The sequence below is a fragment of the Bombus vosnesenskii genome, unplaced genomic scaffold (genome assembly GCF_011952255.1).
Source record: "Bombus vosnesenskii isolate JDL3184/JDL3185 unplaced genomic scaffold, Bvos_JDL3184-5_v1.1 scf7180000015925, whole genome shotgun sequence".
NCBI lineage: Eukaryota > Metazoa > Arthropoda > Insecta > Hymenoptera > Apidae > Bombus > Bombus vosnesenskii.
In genome coordinates, this window is record NW_022884208.1 from 9,732 (window position 1) to 27,792 (window position 18,061).

Below are 18,061 nucleotides of genomic sequence, written 5' to 3' on the forward strand. Positions count from 1 at the left end.
TTGAACTATCAATATTATATAGCAGTGTACTATATCCAATTAATAATAATAGTAGGATACATTGAATTAATAATAAATTTAAATCAAGAATCTCAATATTAATATCAACAATTTTTTTAGGATTTTATTTTAATTTTATACAAATTTTTGAATATTATAATTCATTTTTTTGTATTAATGATAGAATTTTTGGATCTATTTTTTTTTATCTACCGGATTTCATGGTATTCACGTTCTTATTGGAACATTATTTCTATTATATTCCTTAATCCGAATAATAAAAAATCATTTTTCAATAATTCATCGTATTAATTTTGAATTTGCTATTTGATATTGACATTTTGTTGATCTAATTTGATTATTCATTTATATATTTTATTACATCATCATAAATTAAATTAAATTTTAAATATATAGTATAATAAAATTACATTTAATTTCCAATTAAAAAATTTAATATTAAATTAATATACTTAATTAATATAATTTATTATTTATTAATTTTTATAATTTTAATAATTATTTTTTTATTAAATAAATTTTTATCAATATACAAAAAATTTAATATAGAACAAAATTTACCTTATGAATGTGGATTTAATCCAATTACAAAAATAAATATTCCATTTTCATTACCATTTTATTTAATTTCATTAACATTTCTAATTTTTGATGTAGAAATTGTTTTACTAATCCCTTTAATTTCATATATTAAAACATTAAATTTTCTATATTTATTTATTTTAATAATTTTTTTATTTTTTATGCTAATTTTTTCTTTATTAATAGAACGATCATGTAATTATTTAAATTGAATGTTTTAATTATATAAGGATTTATAAAAATAAGTCAATCTTTAAGTCGAAATTAAAAGTAAATTTTACTTCTCATATAAATTAAATTTATAAATTAAATAAAATAAATTTTAAATTGAAGCCAAATTAGAGGCATTTTATTGTTAATAAAATAATTGAATTTAACATACCAATTTATTAATACATATATATGTCGGGTCTTCATTAGAATTAGGGTTAGGGGCGTGAAACGAATCTTCGTTTGGGTTACACGTTGTCGTTATGCAATAGAGAAGACATTGACTAGTGCAAATACGATTATTATAGAACCGGACAAGTAACCGTGGTAGTTAGATACTCGAGAAACTAATGACAATGTTCCTAGGTTCAATAACGAATCCGCGGTCGACGGGATGATAGATGAACGTACTCACAAAATCTAAGTCGGACGCGTAATATTCACTGGTCGTAAAGGGTTACTCCTTTCATCAATGAGGTCGCGAGCGAGAATGTTTTTCCCGTCCCGATGATGCCACAGAGGAAAACTATAATGGGGTGTGTCTAAGGACACGTGATCATCGGATACGTCGAGAAAAGCCTTCGTTCAGAAAGTAAGGGAAATTGGCGTTGCTGCTAATTGGTCAATCTCCATATCGGTGGTTAGAAAAAGATGCTAGCCGCCCTCGAGGGAAAGTTGCTAGTGGGAGACGCCGCTCGTTGAAAAATATGTCTCCCCTATCTTCCCGTAGTTGGGACAAAGACCGTTTGTCTGTTTGAAGGACTTTAGTTAACTAAATCTTAAGATTTATAACGGGCCCTCGAGCTAGCTGAACATGTACTGCGGAGACGCATCGACATCTGGCAATCATCTTACTCGAAGAATAGCGTCTGCGTGTGGCGAGCTACGGGACAGAGACCGTTGGAATGTTTACTGTCGAGTGTTACAATTTATTTCCTTTTTAAAGAGAGCTATAGAATTATTCCATGCCTTTGTTAGACAAAGCGTTCATCCCGTGACCGCGGCTACGTTCGGCGATTGACTGTCGCCTCGAGCCCAAGCTCATTATCACAACTCTCGAACAATTACAATCGGATTGAATAACTACAATTGTTCAATTACAGCTATAGTAGACTCTAGGTTACAATGTTGCGGGATTATCCAAAATTTCAAAGGCTCCGGTGTTCTTTCATCTCCGACATATAAATAAGCGTAGCGACATAGAAGAGAGAGAGATAATTCCTTAGTTCAGAGTTCCTCAGTTCCCCAGTTCTTGTTAGTCTTGTTAATCGACGTGTTTGCATTTGTCAATTTGTAAATTATTGCAAATCTATCAAATTAAAATCTTGTAATTAATAAGAGTGAAAACGTATTGCGAACGATTCGAGTAACTTCGAGTATTTGAAATTTCAACGACAATTCTGAAAATTTCCAATTAGAATATGAATAAACATTTTTTGTGAAGAATATTTGTCTAATAATATAATAGGATTAAGCGAACATTTATTTTCACCAACTTTAATCCTCTCCCGTGCCAGTACTCCTGCGCGTAGCAGGTCACCCGAAACGAGGAGTTTAATTGTCAATCGCATTAAATAACAGACAACACTACAATTTAATCTGAATTCGAAAATTAACGGCAACACAACCAAAACGAACCAAACAAAAACGTAACAATATTGATTTCTGATCCGGAGTCTAATAGTAAATTTGTCTTAGTTTTTAAATCTGGGGAGACTATTCTAGCGGTGGGAGTACTTGGAGTTCCGTTCATTTTTATTGGAACAATCCGGAGAGTCCAAATCTGAGTCCGATCCTTGGTGATTTTCTTTTGTCAATTCTTCTCGTATTTTCTTCTCTTTTTGATCCAGCAGGAAGGTTTTCCCACAGTATTTGGTGGTGGTTCCGTTGGTTTTACAGCCGGCTTTACATTCGTTCTGGTTTTTGTTGTAGATCGTGTAGTTGATTTTACGGGGATCGCTGCTCGTGTTTGTTTTACTGGCGTAGGTGCCGGCTTTCTTGCTAGTGCCTGTACTCTCGGGCGATTCGGAATATCGTTCCTTCGTGGCTCGCCCCATTCTCCCGAAGGACGTGCCCGGTTTCCCGATTGTTCCGATGCATAGGGTACGATTATCCTAGCGTCTACTCTGGCTTTGAATGTATAACAATCTTTTATCAAATGCCCAGGTTTTTTTGCAATAATTGCATGTTAGCGCATTTTGTCTCGGAGCGTTTGGGCCATTTTGCGGCGGCGATATGGGTCTTCGATCCTGGCGGTTGTTTCCGATGTTTTTACTATTGCTCGGGGGACGAACGTTGTTACGATTGTAATTGTTCGGAGGTGTCGGACGTTGGTATTGCGTTCTGTCGTTTGCTCGTTTTAATTCTCGCGTTGCTTTAACAGCTTGGCGATACGAGTTCTTCTAAAGAATCCCGCTAACATCCTGAGATATAATACCGTAATCACATCTTTCTCCGTCCATTATTGCTAACCTAAGGTTTCTGGCGCGATCTATATAGTCTAGTATGTCTTCCCCCGGTCGTTCCAATATTGTTCCTAATTCTCCCTTATATTCGTTAAGGGATTTCCCTGGGCCGAACATATCCTTTAATTTGTTCCCGAAATCGTCCAAACTGTTTAGCTGACTGTCCTCTACGGCGAGGTACCCGTGCCCGCGAAGCTTATTCATTAGTAATTTTACCAATTGAGGCTCCTGATGCCGCGGAATCATGTTTCGTGCGCGCTCGCATGCTCTTAAAAATTGAAATACTGAGGGTCGATGTCTGTCGAATATTGGTACTGACTCGATCGCGTCTTTTAACTTAATTGGTTGGGGGCTACCGTCTGTCGGTATTGTCACCTGAGGAATTATCGGCAGTGATACGGGTGTCTCGATTTCCTTTTTTGTTTTGAGTGAACGCATGTCGTCTTGTAATTCATTGGTCTTTGTACTCATGTCGGCTCATTACTCGAAAATTTGCATCACATGCTCTTAGTTTTTCTGACACTGTCAAGAGCATGTCTTCGTTCAATGATTCTAATGGAGTTGCCATATTCTCTATTATATTTTGTCAATAACCGTAAGAACTTTAATCCTCTGTGGAGCGCATCCCACCGCTGCCACGAAAAAAATATTTTAATTGTTATTGTTACGTTTTCAATTGAGTTGTTGTTTTTGTTTTTCTTTTTTTTTATTCTTACCTTCTTGGTCCCGTTACTATAGTAATTTACAATTATATGTATGTCGGAGATCAAAGGAAAGCCGAAGCCTTTCCTTGGAAATTTTGGGAACATCCTCTAGTACCTTAGCCTAGATTTTATTATAGTTGCAATTGCTTAAGATTTGTAATAAGCGAGATTGGGTTCGAGGTGACAATCGGTCGCTGAACGTAGCCACGGTCACGGGATGGATGTTTTATCTAACGGAGGTCTGGAGTGGTTGTATGTGTTTTCCGAGAAATGTGGTTGTGGCGGCATGCGGCCTCGAGAGCGGGCCTAGCCACGTGTGATGTTGCCTCGGAGGTGCCGATGCAATGGGACATACATTGTATTAGTAATCAAAACTCCAGGCAGAAACTGCCTAGCAACGGCGTTTGGAACTTTCTCGATGCTTCCAACGAGTGTGCCTAGCAACGGCGTTTGGAACCTTCTCGATGCTTCCAAACGGGTATAGAAAACAAAATGCAATCGTACAGGGAGAAAAATCTCCACGAGGCTGGCATTCTTGCGATTGCCTTGGAGAGTGATACATCGAGCATTTTCGACGATCGCATTTGCGTCTAAGTTAGTTTCGCTTAGTAAGGAGTTATCCCGGTGACCGTGGATTCGTTTGAACTCAAACATTGCTAATAGTATTATTTAATTTAATTATTCGTAGATCGTATTATTCATTAGGCTTAGTGTTTGTTAGACTTATTATTAGTTGTACCTATTATTTGTTAAGCTTAGTGATAGACCTGTATATACGTGTAAATAAAATCTCGGCTTTGTGAAACGATGGCTAGTCCACATGAAGAGTCGTCGCGCGCCCAAGATTCCAATCGTGATCCGACATGTGTATGTATGTATGTATATGTATGTATATGTATAAATATGTATATGTATTTATCCGTGTAAGTTGTCGATAATGATATTGTAGTCATCTAGGGGGACAACGGGGCAAGTTATCTTTCCAAAAGCCAGAAAACTTTTTTCGGTTTCGGTAAGGTCCATGTAAGCGTTTATACACTCAGTACTGGATGTCGCGGGTTGTATCTGTGACATATCTATATCGCACATTCGGCAATGCTTTGCTGTAGTTCGCTCCGGTACTCCACACAGCAAGTGTGTTGGCGTATCTTCGTGTAATTCTTGATCCTCCGGATCCAATCAGTCTTGACAAATAAAAACATATTGGAACTAGTGAGCAGAGCGGATTAGATGGACGCAACAACTGAATAACAATTCCTCGTAAGCATCCGGGTAGTCCGTAGGTAAGATTCCATCCGGAAGGTATAACAATTGGTTCTTCTGATTGTTAAATTCAACGCCCATTCTGTGTAACAGAACAAAGATATTTTATTATTAACATGTGTTACGCCATGCGGCTTGCCATAGATCATATTCTTAACTGTCGGTCGCGGCACTATAATGTCGCAGACGGATCGTCGCGGCTGCCCGGCAAAACAAACATTGTAGTGGCAAGCGCATGGTTCATTAAGCAGGGCGACCTCCAGAAACGTCGATTCGTGGCCGTTATTTTATCTGGCGTAAAAAAATGTGGCGTGATCCGAAGGTAGTGGGGGTCGCCTTCCAGAAAGAATCAGAACGTTTCGAGAAGCCAAACAGTCCACACATATCTTATATCGCGCATTATGTAGTCACATTTCTTTTTGTTGTTCCATTTATATCTTTCTAGTTAATAAGTTGTTGCAATAAACATTAATTTAGTTGTGTTAATTCTGTGAAATTTCATTGAACTACCCTTATTATCATAATCGAAATAAGGGAATCGATCAGTTCGTGGCGTCGATTGTTCAATCGTAACGAGAACTTACAACTCTCGTTGACGTGATATCTCGCGATCGCGTCTCTCCGCGAATGATCGAAACATTTTGGTCCTTCGAGCCGGATTACGTGCCAGTGAAGAGTGCACTTACCAGTGACCACACAGTGCCACGTGACTTTATCAAAACCAGCAGCGGAAGCAGGAGCATCCACTACAGCGAAACCAGTGACGTCAGGCGCGTCATCTTCGAAGAAGCACATCCCATTGGCAAGGGAACGCAACCACGCAGCCTTCCGTCGCAGCTGGACAATCATCAACGCAACGAATTTCACAACTTAACATACACGCGACCTCACGCCGCACGACAGTAAGGTAAGCTCGTTCCTTATTTCAACCATCTCCTATCCTCGGCAACGATGACGAGCGAAGACCAACTCATCTCCCTGCGTCGGAGACGAGGCTATTGTAGCGGCTGATTCACATATTTATCGAATCGACTGGACGAGTACGAGCAATCTGAGAGTCAGCAAAATTCCTTATTAAAGAATTACGAGAAATAACTGACCGAAGTTGCGAGTCAATTCGAAGCGATTCAACTCGAATTAGAAGTATTGGACGAGGAGGAACAAGCGCGCGGCTTCGAAATAAGGGATCAGTACGTCGCGGTAGACACAAGGCTACAAAATCTTCTGAGGAACGCGCAAACAGCTTCGCCGTCGACATCCATAAACCCTTCAACCTGTGCATCATCCGCAAGTTTAAATCCGATATCCATTAAATTACCAGATCTTCGGCTCCCTACCTTTGACGGAAGCTTAGAAAAATGGAACACGTTTTATGATACCTTTTCCTCCACAATCGATAAAAATCCTAGTCTCACTGACATACAGAAATTCCATTACCTGCAGTCCGCCCTGCAAGGAGAAGCAGCCGATTGTTTAAACGCGTTACCCCTTAGTAATGTAAACTACAGTCAGGCTATTGCCGTTCTCAAGGAAAGTTTCGAATGTCCACGATACACAGCTTTCAGTCACTGCATGGCAATAATTGATTATCCAAGGATAACCAAGGAATCTCCAACGGAATTAAGACGCTTAGTCCACACATTTAAACAACACATATATGCATTGAACAAATTAGGAGAATCCTACCCCGATACCAGTGCTATACTCAACAGCCTCATCCTCTCGAAAATACCACTAAGTATCCAAAAGCAATGGGAAATGACGCTGCCCAATAACGAGGTGCCTCCGTACATTCATTTACTAAACTTTCTAGAGAGATTAGCACGAAGCTCCAGACCGATCACCAGACAAACAAGAGAATCACCGGAACAAACTACTCCTGTCCGTCAACGCGCATCACGAGGGCATGCACTTACGGCGACACAGGTTACTCCAACATGCCCCACCTGTCAAGGACCACACCCCATTTGGAGATGTGACACCTTCAAAACCAAATCCCTTCGCGAACGCATTCGGGAGGTCAAGAGGGCATCACTATGCCTCAACTGCCTCGGGAAAGGGCACACAACGAAGCATTGTTTCGCAGGATCATGTCGCGTATGCGGAGAACGACATCATACAATGCTGCATAGGACAAAACGCCATTCAGGGTCTCGTTCCAGCACGTCCAGCCCGAAATCTTCCCCATCAAATAGCCGATCCACAACATCTTTTTTGCCACCCTACGTATCGCCCACTCGTCGCAAAAGGCACACAACAGACCACAGATCGGAAACACCACGAACAGCCGCGTCTCCAAGTCCACCGCCCAGTGACAAACGAACACACAACCAATGACGCCGACGATCGACGACTCCGTTCATGACCGAACATATCAAACCAATAGCATCCGAATTACTGTCCAATGATCTAGTCATCACAGCGCAGATTAATATTTTGAATGATAAACAGCAACCAATCCGTTGTCGAGCGTTGCTCGACACCGGATCCAGTATGAACTTCATTACCGAGGAATTAGCAAAATCGTTAAAGATAAGGCAAAACAAATGTTCGGTCCCGATCGGAGCTCTAGATACCTTGACAACGACCTCTAAGCGACACATCACGGCCACGATCACTTCCACTGACGGTACATACACGCGGACATTAACGTTCCTTATCATTCCAATCATATCAACCTTAATTCCCAGCGAACCCATCGATCGTTCGACACTTGAGATACCAAAAAATCTCAAATTGGCCGATCCACGATTTCATTTACCAGCTCCGATAGATGTACTATTAAGCTCAGGTTCAACACTCGCGTCGATGTGTGTGGGACAAGTCAACCTCACGCAGCCAGACGAGCCTGGACTGCGTCTGCAAAAGACGCGATTCGGATGGGTAATCGGGGGGAGTCCAACTTCCCAAACCGCTACAAACATATTTCACACATCCACGACGACTTTACAAGCAGACCTCGCGCGGTTTTGGGAAATCGATGAAGGACCCTCAATTAAACATATCTCAGAGGCAGATCGACGATGCGAAGAACACTTCCAAGCCCACACCCGACGCACCAGCGAAGGACGATACATCGTCGCTCTACCTTTCAACGATCAGCTTCAGTCACTCGGATCCTCTAAAACGCTGGCGAGTAAACGACTCGCCTCACTCAATCGCCGATTCCAGCACGACAAACGCTTCGAATCAGAATATCGAACGGTAATACAGGAATACCTGGCGTTGGGACACATGACGAAGGTCAATGACAACCACTCCGACGACAACGGATACTATTTACCCCATCATGGCGTGACCAAAGCATCGAGTCAAACCACCAAACTCCGTGTAGTTTTCGACGGATCGGCACCAAGCACTACCGGAACCTCCTTAAACGATACACTTCACACAGGACCCAAGTTACAGGAAGATTTATTTTATATATTAATTAGATTCCGCGCTCATCAATACGTACTCACCGGCGACATCGAGAAAATGTATCGGCAATTCCTCGTACGACCAGAGGATCGGAAATATCAAAGGATATTATGGCGCAGCGCGAGTGGAGAAACAGAAACATATGAGCTTAACACTGTAACGTTCGGTTTATCCGCAGCCCCGTATCTAGCTATTCGGTGCCTCAAGCAACTGGCAGAGGACGAAGGACATCGATTTCCACGTGCAGCACAGGTACTGCAGCGGGATTTCTACGTCGACGACGCTCTCACCGGAGCTGAAACGAAGGACGAAGCCCTCACGCTCAGAACAGAACTCACCAATTTACTTCAACTGGCCGGCTTAAACATACGAAAATGGGCGTCAAACGATAATGACTTATTACACGGACTCTCCTTAGAAGAAACAAATCACCAACATTTTTTGGGCGACTCGCAAACCTTGAAGACGCTGGGAGTGTTTTGGAATTCATCCGACGACTCTATTCTTTACTCGGTCGAAGTCAAACCCACGCCCTCTCGAGTCACGAAACGAATCATCAGCTCGGAGATTGCAAAAATTTACGATCCGCTCGGTCTGCTCGCACCGGTGATTGTTCGGGCCAAGATGCTACTTCAACGAATATGGTCGTCGAAAATCGATTGGGGTGAATCACTTCCGATCGAGTTACATACAGAGTGGGAAAGGTACTATGCCCAATTACCCTTATTAAACAACGTCAGGTTCCCACGCAAGGCAATAATCGAGTCCGCAATGGAAATTGAACTGCATGGTTTCTGTGATGCCAGCGAAAAGGCTTACGGAGCCTGTATTTATCTTCGAACCCTTAACACCAACGGCCGTGTTTGGACCCAACTTTTAACCGCAAAATCGAAAGTCGCCCCACTCAAGTGCCAGACCATTCCTCGGCTCGAGCTGAGCGGAGCACTCCTTCTTACGTCCCTGATGTCGACAATACAACAAGCCCTATCACACAAAATTACTCGAACTATCTATTGGACCGATTCCACTATCGTCCTCCATTGGCTCAATACATCACCTCACACCCTTAAAACATTCGTCGCTAACAGAGTCTCCGAAATTCAAACAAAAACCAGCATCCGCGATTGGCGCCACGTTCCTACCGACGACAATCCCGCGGACTTAATATCACGCGGCCAAACACCCGAAGAGTTTCTGCGCCCAACCATCTGGCAGCACGGTCCTGCATGGTTCTACCAGTCGGAAGGCTATTGGCCAACATGGGCGCTAACACCGCAAATTGAAGTACCGGAGCAGAAGGGGGCGATTTGTCTGTCCACAAACCCCGCCGATTACTGTTTGTTGCAAAGGTATTCATCCTGGCCCAAGTTGATACGAATCATAGCTCGTTGCCTCCGTTGGAAACAGAAAAGGAACCGAGCGGCACCCCTAACCGTTACTGAATTACGCATAACGCACAATAAACTGATAAAATTGTTGCAAAACATCCATTTCTCCGAGGAAATTCGCACACTCCAAAAAGATCGGAACGCGGCGATAAAGGGTAAGCTCACGCGACTCAATCCGTTCATAGACAAGGAAGGAATATTGCGAGTCGGGGGTCGACTCAGTCATTCGTCGATGACCTTCGCCCAGAAACATCCCATAGTATTACCTAAGTCATCCGTTACAACACGCATCATAGACCACGAGCACAAGATCCACATGCATTCCGGAACGCAGGCTACGTTATACGCAGTAAGACAAAGATACTGGCCCGTTGACGGTCGAAGTCAAGTATGGCGGGCGATCAAAGGCTGCGTCCGCTGCTGCCGCGCTCAACCACCGCCGGTAGAATACGTGATGGGTAATCTGCCGGAGGCGCGAGTAACGGAATCTCGCCCATTTACAAACGTCGGCGTCGATTACTGCGGGCCGTTCCACATCAAGGAAAAACGAGATCGTAACCGTCGTCAGATAAAAGTATACGTAGCCATTTTCGTATGCCTAGCAATTAAAGCGGTACACATCGAGCTCGTTGACGATCTCACTAGCGAAGCCTTCATCGCCGCTCTTCGCAGATTTATCGCTCGACGAGGCTATTGCTCCACCATCCATTCTGATAACGGCACCAACTTCAGAGGAGCAAGCAACGAATTACGAGAGCTTCACGATTTATTACAATCGGACGATCACAAGGAAAAAGTAACCGCATTTTTAGCCGACAAACAAATCGAATGGCGCTTCATTCCCCCTCATTCGCCGCATTTCGGTGGGCTATGGGAAGCAGCGGTGAAGTCATTTAAACGCCACCTCAGGCGTGTAGCCGGCAACGAGTTACTCACCTCTGAACAATTGAATACTCTTATCATAGAAATAGAAGCAGTCCTCAATTCCCGCCCGCTAACTCCTATCTCCACCGATCCAAATGATCTCCTAGTCCTCACTCCCGGACATTTTCTCATTGGCGATTCACTAATGTGCTTACGTGATCGAGATATCAGAGACATTCCATCGAACCGACTCTCCAGATGGCAGCATATCCAACAGCTTAAACAGCATTTTTGGAACCGCTGGCATAAGGAGTATTTGAACGAGCTAACCAACCGCAATAAGTGGAGCAAGGGTGGACACGGCATCCAAAAAGGCACAATCGTCATCCTCAGAGAGGACAACGTTCCCTCCATGCATTGGACTCTGGGCCGAGTTATCAAGGTTCATCCAGGCGCCGATGGTGTCATCCGGACAGCTACAGTTCAGACGGCAAAGAGCGTTTTGGATCGGGCCGTCAAAAGGCTTGTCCCACTGCCAATTCAACCCGATCTCGAGAAACCCGAACAACTAGCCACCGAGACGAACTAAGATGGGAACTTCAATCACATCTCGCTAATTTGATCGGTACCCTCTCAACGGGGGGAGGATGTTACGCCATGCGGCTTGCCATAGATCATATTCTTAACTGTCGGTCGCGGCACTATAATGTCGCAGACGGATCGTCGCGGTTGCCCGGCAAAACAAACATTGTAGTGGCAAGCGCATGGTTCATTAAGCAGGGCGACCTCCAGAAACGTCGATTCGTGGCCGTTATTTTATCTGGCGTAAAAGAATGTGGCGTGATCCGAAGGTAGTGGGGGTCGCCTTCCAGAAAGAATCAGAACGTTTCGAGAAGCCAAACAGTCCACACATATCTTATATCGCGCATTACGTAGTCACATTTCTTTTTGTTGTTCCATTTATATCTTTCTAGTTAATAAGTTGTTGCAATAAACATTAATTTAGTTGTGTTAATTCTGTGAAATTTCATTGAACTACCCTTATTATCATAATCGAAATAAGGGAATCGATCAGTTCGTGGCGTCGATTGTTTAATCGTAACGAGAACTTACAACTCTCGTTGACGTGATATCTCGCGATCGCGTCTCTCCGCGAATGATCGAAACAACATGTCTCGCTTTATTATGAAGTTTTTGTTGATTCATTTTGTCAGTGCGTCACAATGGGATTTTCCTTTCGGGGTATTGCCTTTATCTTTCAGTGTTTCATATATTCCTTCTAATTCGTCAATCATGGACGGGTTGATAGCTGATTACGATCCAGTTTTCCTTCCTCGTGGCTGTTCGTTAACAGATTTTAACATTTTTGCTACTGTGTATTGTATTAATTGTCATTTATTATTTCTTCTTAATCCGTTCACCATGAGTAGTTAAGGGTTTAATAATTTATTATAAGGTTTTAATCCATGGTTTGTTTCTCGTGACTGGTTACAACCCCTCTTCTTCTTGCGCTGAAATACTACTTGCAGTGAATAAAAAATGAACGAAAAAGGATAAACTAAATAAAAGAAAACAAAAAAAGATATGCACTGGAACAGTCCGCATGGGAACCTCTGGCGAAGATACCTCCGTATGCATCATTAAACGTTAATATCGAAATGACCAAAACCTATGTTCATAACAGTAAATCAAATCAAACACCGGAGGCAACAATCACATGGAAATAGTAATCAAAATCTACGTAATGATAATATACCAAATCAACAATCAAGATGCACAACCCGTCATCCGGAAGCCGACGCTACTCACCGCGTGTCAATGCAAGGGAGAAAAACAACAAACAAAACATATCTTATTAAATAAAATATAAGAATATAGACAAAATCACTCCAATAAAATAACACCCGCTGGGAACACATTTAGGCATATATACACACATGAATAAATAAGGCACTGTTACCAAGTAAAGTCAAAATCTACACACGGAGCATCAGGATACATTTCACGAAACCTATCTAAACACCATGAGAGTACTTCAGGACAAGTATCCCCCCTTGATCTGAGGAATGGTGGCGTAGGAAAGCCTCCAACACTTGATCAGGAATCTCCTCTGAGAAACGAACCTTCGCGCTGGCATCCGTATCAACCACCGCATGGGGGGCGCGGCGGGCCCAGCGCGCTCTGCCAACGCCACACGGAATCCCAGGCGATCACCCATCCAAGTAATATCCGTGCCCGGCGCTGCTTAACTTTCGTGATCTAACGGGAACGAGTGCACTCAGCGCGGCCAGGGCATTGCCTACTTTCACTTGAACTGGAATGCATTTAACTATGTGTACTGCTTCTCCTGCGACCAAAGCCATGTGTCCTGGAGTTTTGATTATTGCATACGCAAATTCAGCAGGTAATATAGTTGCTAGACTGAATGCATTCTCTATTATTTTCTTTTCCGAGGTGCATCTTAGTGTCAATATATCCTGATAGAGTGCCGTTATTTGTCTTCTGACAGTTTATCTACGTAAATGAATTTTGAGTTAACGTATGTGAATACATCCAAATTTTTGACTGCTGTTTTACGTTTGGGTATAAATGTATTTCCTTTAGTCGTTTTTAGGAAAAAGAGCTTGGGGTGTTCTGTGGATAACAGGGTGTATCCGCACAAAGGCTGTTCTCCAGTTTTGGTTAGCACAAAGGTTATTTCTTGAGTCGTAAAGGCAAAACCCGGTAGCGTCGGGTTGCTATTGGTTTTTATTTCTTGAATTTTTGTGGCGATTCCTTCGTACAAGACGTCATATTGCTTGAACTTACATAGGAATAGTGGATGTGGCTGCCAATAGGTGTATCCATCTTCTGAATCCAAACAAGTTCCTTTATTAATAGCGCATTCATTGAACTATTCATTAGATTTATTCATTAGACTAGCACTATTCATTAAACTTATTTAACGAATAGTAAGTTTAATGATTAGTATGATTTACGAATAATAAGTTCAATGAATGCTATTAACAACGTTTTTGTGTTTAAACGAATCCACGGTCAACGGAATAACTCTTTACTAAGCGTAGACTAATCTTAGACGCAAAAATACGATTGTTGAAAATGCTCGATGTGTTACTCTCCAAGACAATCGCACGAATGCCAGCCTCGTGGAGATTTTTCTCGCTGTACGATTGCATTTGCTTTCTATACTCGTTTGGAAGCATCGAGAAAGTTCCAAACACCGTTGCTAGGCAGTTTCTACCTCGAGTTTGATTATTAATACAATGTATGTCCCATTGTATCGGGACCTCTGAGGCAACATCACACGTGGCTAGGCCCGCTCCCGAGGCCGCATGCCGCCACTACCACATTTCTCGGAAAACCCATACAACCACTCCAGACCTCCGTTAGGCAAAACGTCCATCCCGTGACCGTGGCTACGTTCGGCGACCAATTGTCACCTCGAACCCAATCTCGCTATCACAAATCTTGAACAATTACAGCTAGGATAAAATCTAGGCTAGAGTAGAGGATGTTCCCAAAATTTCCAAGAAAAGGCTTCGGCTTTCCTTTCATCTTCGATATATATAAAAAAAGATAGGCGAATGAACAATACTTTATTCAAAAGGCGAAGTTACACTTCAATAGCAAAATACAGACTGACTTACTTACTAAAGAACTGGGATCTTTGCCTCCTCACTATGATTCATATATCTCACGGGTGGGAGTTCGGTTACTGTCTATTCTCACCGCTATCGCATGATCAGGTGACTTCGTATAAGTTGATGGAAATTTTATTGTATAAATCCAACAGAGTGTCGGTTCAAAGTGTTACAACAGAATAATGTGTTGAGCGCTAATTTAGGAGGGTTTTTATATGGAGGTTTTAGTCCCTTTGGAGGGGCTGTTTGTTATTATTTCGATAGCTATGGCATGCAGGATGTTTCGTCTACTTTATTACTGTTTCTGAGCGGGTGGCCTTTCTTGAGCGTGTGACACTTCCACCGGCATGTCGGTTGACGTCCACGGTTCGGCTAGCGAAAAAAGGAATAAATCGTAAAACTAAAGGATCGTTCAAAATTGACACTTTATACGTTCGTTCAAGTTTGTATAACGAGATTGCGATATTAATTACACTATGTTACGTAGATATTAGTCTATATTCACTATTTACTGAAACTGTAGTAAGACTGACTAAACTTCGATTTTGATGTTTTTTGCGTATGTCGTGCAAATCTATATTTTGAAAAATCTTTTCCTATCCATACAAGGACTGAACTTGCTTAATTTCCGAGATATTCGCGAAAAACTGCCGGTATCGCCTGAATGAATTCTGCCTATAGTTGTGCGTCCGTGCAACCTATGCGTAGGTTGCTACCGGATACAGTATTTTGTTCACAGTATATGTAGGTATGATAGGGGGGATTGAAAGATTACGGGAGATTGAAAGATTACGGGAGATTGAAAGATTACGGGAGATTGAAATATTATTTAACTGCCAGGTAAAGAGAGACGTTCGCTTGAACTCGCTGACTAAGCCCTCTTGTCTTCATGTAGGCATTCTCTGCAAACACACACATACATTCTTTTATGCAAAAACTGCCTAGGTCGAGTTCACCGTCAAGCCACAAAAACGCGTGTGCTCGGCAAAAACAGAATAAGCCGATGAATCACCAATCAACGAAATAAACTTGATCATTACAATAGACAATATAGAGGAAATTTATGTCGATTTTTCCCTAACAATAAATAATGTCAATGTTTGCGTACATTTATTGTACAATTATATTATTTATATAAATGTTCTTATGCTGTACAATTACATATATGTCGAGTCAAAGTCCGAATCTGGGCCCGAGTCGTCCTCTTGGCGGAGGCTTGGGACAGGTAAGGATTCCTCACTGAAGCTATTCATTTTTTTACACTGAAGTTATTTTTATTGACACACACAAAAATGTTACAGAGTTGACACAGCTCACAATGATCACATACTCGCGACATCCGTGACGTCGTTCGTGGAAAAATAGGTCTCTCCTGTCTTCCTGTAACTGGGACAAAGACTGTTTATCTGTTGAAGGATTTTAGGTAACTAGATATTAGTGTTTATAACGGTCCTCGGGCTAGCCGATCACGTACTGCGGAGACGCGTCGGCATCTGGTAAACATCCTGCCCGGAGAATAGGATCTGCGTGTGGCGAGCTACGGGACAGAAACCGTTGGAATGTTTACTGCCACGTGCCGCTACAAATCTTTCTTTTAAGGAGAGCTATAGGGTTACTCAATGCCTTTGTTAGACAAAGCGTTCATCCCTTGACCGCGGCTACGTTCGGCGACTAATTGTCGCCTTGAGCCCAAGCTCATCATCACAAATCTCGAACAATTACAATCGGACTGGGTGACTACAATTGTTTAATTACAGCTATGGTAGATTCTAGATTACGGTGTTAAGGAATTTTTCCGAAATACCAAGGGGAAGGCTCCGATGACCTTTCATCTCCGACATATACTTTAGCCTGCCACGTGATTCTAACAACCTCGATTGAATTTATGTGCAAGTGCAAGTGCATTTTACGCAGTTTATCAATAGTTAGCGACTATCTCCACTCGAATAACTCTACTAGTGCTATACAACTCTCAGGGTGCATGCCGTGATCGCCCACTCCTTATAATAATATCAAACAATCCCATTATTTACATCTACAAATTTAAAGCCGTCGCAACAGAATACCCATCCACTAGGTAAACAAAACAAAATAATACACCCGCCAAGCACGAACGCTCTGTAGATTGTTATCATCTGTTCCATTCGTGCTTTATAGACTAAACACTCATTCGTTAGATATTTAATTATTAAATTCAAATTATAAACTGAATTTCAGCCACTGTCTAATAAATACTGCTCGCAAACCATCTATCATTTCTTAAATCAAATATAAGAATTGTTTATTTTATAAATTATGCTGTGTGTCTAAACACAGCCCACTTAAACATTGTATCGACCGCGTGACATTGATTGTCAACAAGTCCTATAAACTAAGATCTTTCAAATTTCTTTTGTTTTTGATAGACACAACCGCTAGCCGATGAGTTATTCCGGTATATTTGGCTTGTTCTTTGTTATTATACAATTACTGCCACTTTTTACGACTGACCTCCTTTCTCTTAGTGACGCGACACTATGCTATATTTAATCAAAACTCATAATTGTAGCGATAAAATACTTCCTATCAATACAATATTATTTAATACAATAATATAAAATTTAAATATCCTGGTTTAGGGCTGTTAAAGGATATAGGTTTGGGTTTATTAATTAATCGATTCACGCAGATTCGATTTTCTCCAATATATTTGATCGCCTCGTACAACACGTCTTAACACACAGAATACACTCGGTCAATTAACACGTGGTCGACTTCTAAGACAAAAGAGCGTCGTTAGAAGTCGTACCAACTTAGCTTGTAGCAACTAGCGATCATGCCAACCTAACATTTTTCAACACTCCCCTTTGATCGTAGTTCCTACAAGCCCCATAGCTTTGGTGAAATACTGAGTCTTAACCCTATTTAAGCCTTTGGTAAGGATGTCAGCGTCATTCTCAGGACTAGGTATATACGTATAATCTAATATCCCCTATATATAATACGTATAATCTAATATAAAAGTAACGCACTTGGACGTGCTTAGAACTTTCGGCAGCTACTTCATCCTTTGACCATGAAATAGCTCCGATATTATCACAGAAGATCTTGCAAGGGCGAGGGCAATATGACAATTGGCCCAACTCCCTTAACAGTAAGGAAATCCACACTGTTTCCCTTGCTGCTTCCTGCATCGTCACGAACTCCGCTTCGCACGTCGATTGAGCTATAATCGGTTGTTTTTTGGATAGCCAGGATATCGCACCACCAGCGAGTATGAACACATACCCGCTCCTGGATTTCCTGTCTACCGTGCAACCCGCAAAATCCGAGTCGCAAAACACCTTCAGAGGTTGCCCGGTTCTTTGGTATACTAACTTCAAGTCTTTGGTCTTTAGTAAATATCTGAATACCCGCTTCGCTGCTTTCCAATCGGATACAGTCGGATTCGCGCATCTTTGGCTTAGTTTCCCTATTGCACACGCAACATCAGGACGACTTACAGTAGCTACATACATTATGTG

General features: G+C 41.9%; 2 protein-coding genes and 1 pseudogene across 2 annotated transcripts; 2 read left to right on the forward strand and 1 right to left on the reverse strand.

Moving 5' to 3' along the window:
* The first annotated feature begins 6,817 nt into the window (after positions 1-6,817).
* Positions 6,818-7,582, forward strand: LOC117241450. The gene has a single exon (XM_033507377.1). The coding sequence runs from the start codon at positions 6,818-6,820 to the stop codon at positions 7,580-7,582; it is 765 nt and encodes a 254-aa protein (XP_033363268.1).
* Positions 7,583-7,606: 24 nt separating this feature from the next.
* On the forward strand, positions 7,607-12,644 carry LOC117241451. The gene is made up of 3 exons (XM_033507380.1): positions 7,607-7,874; positions 8,844-10,936; positions 12,516-12,644. The coding sequence occupies exons 1-3, from the start codon at positions 7,607-7,609 to the stop codon at positions 12,642-12,644; spliced, it is 2,490 nt and encodes an 829-aa protein (XP_033363271.1).
* Positions 12,645-13,099: 455 nt separating this feature from the next.
* Positions 13,100-13,217, reverse strand: LOC117241452 (annotated as a pseudogene).
* Between the last annotated feature and the right edge of the window lie 4,844 nt (positions 13,218-18,061).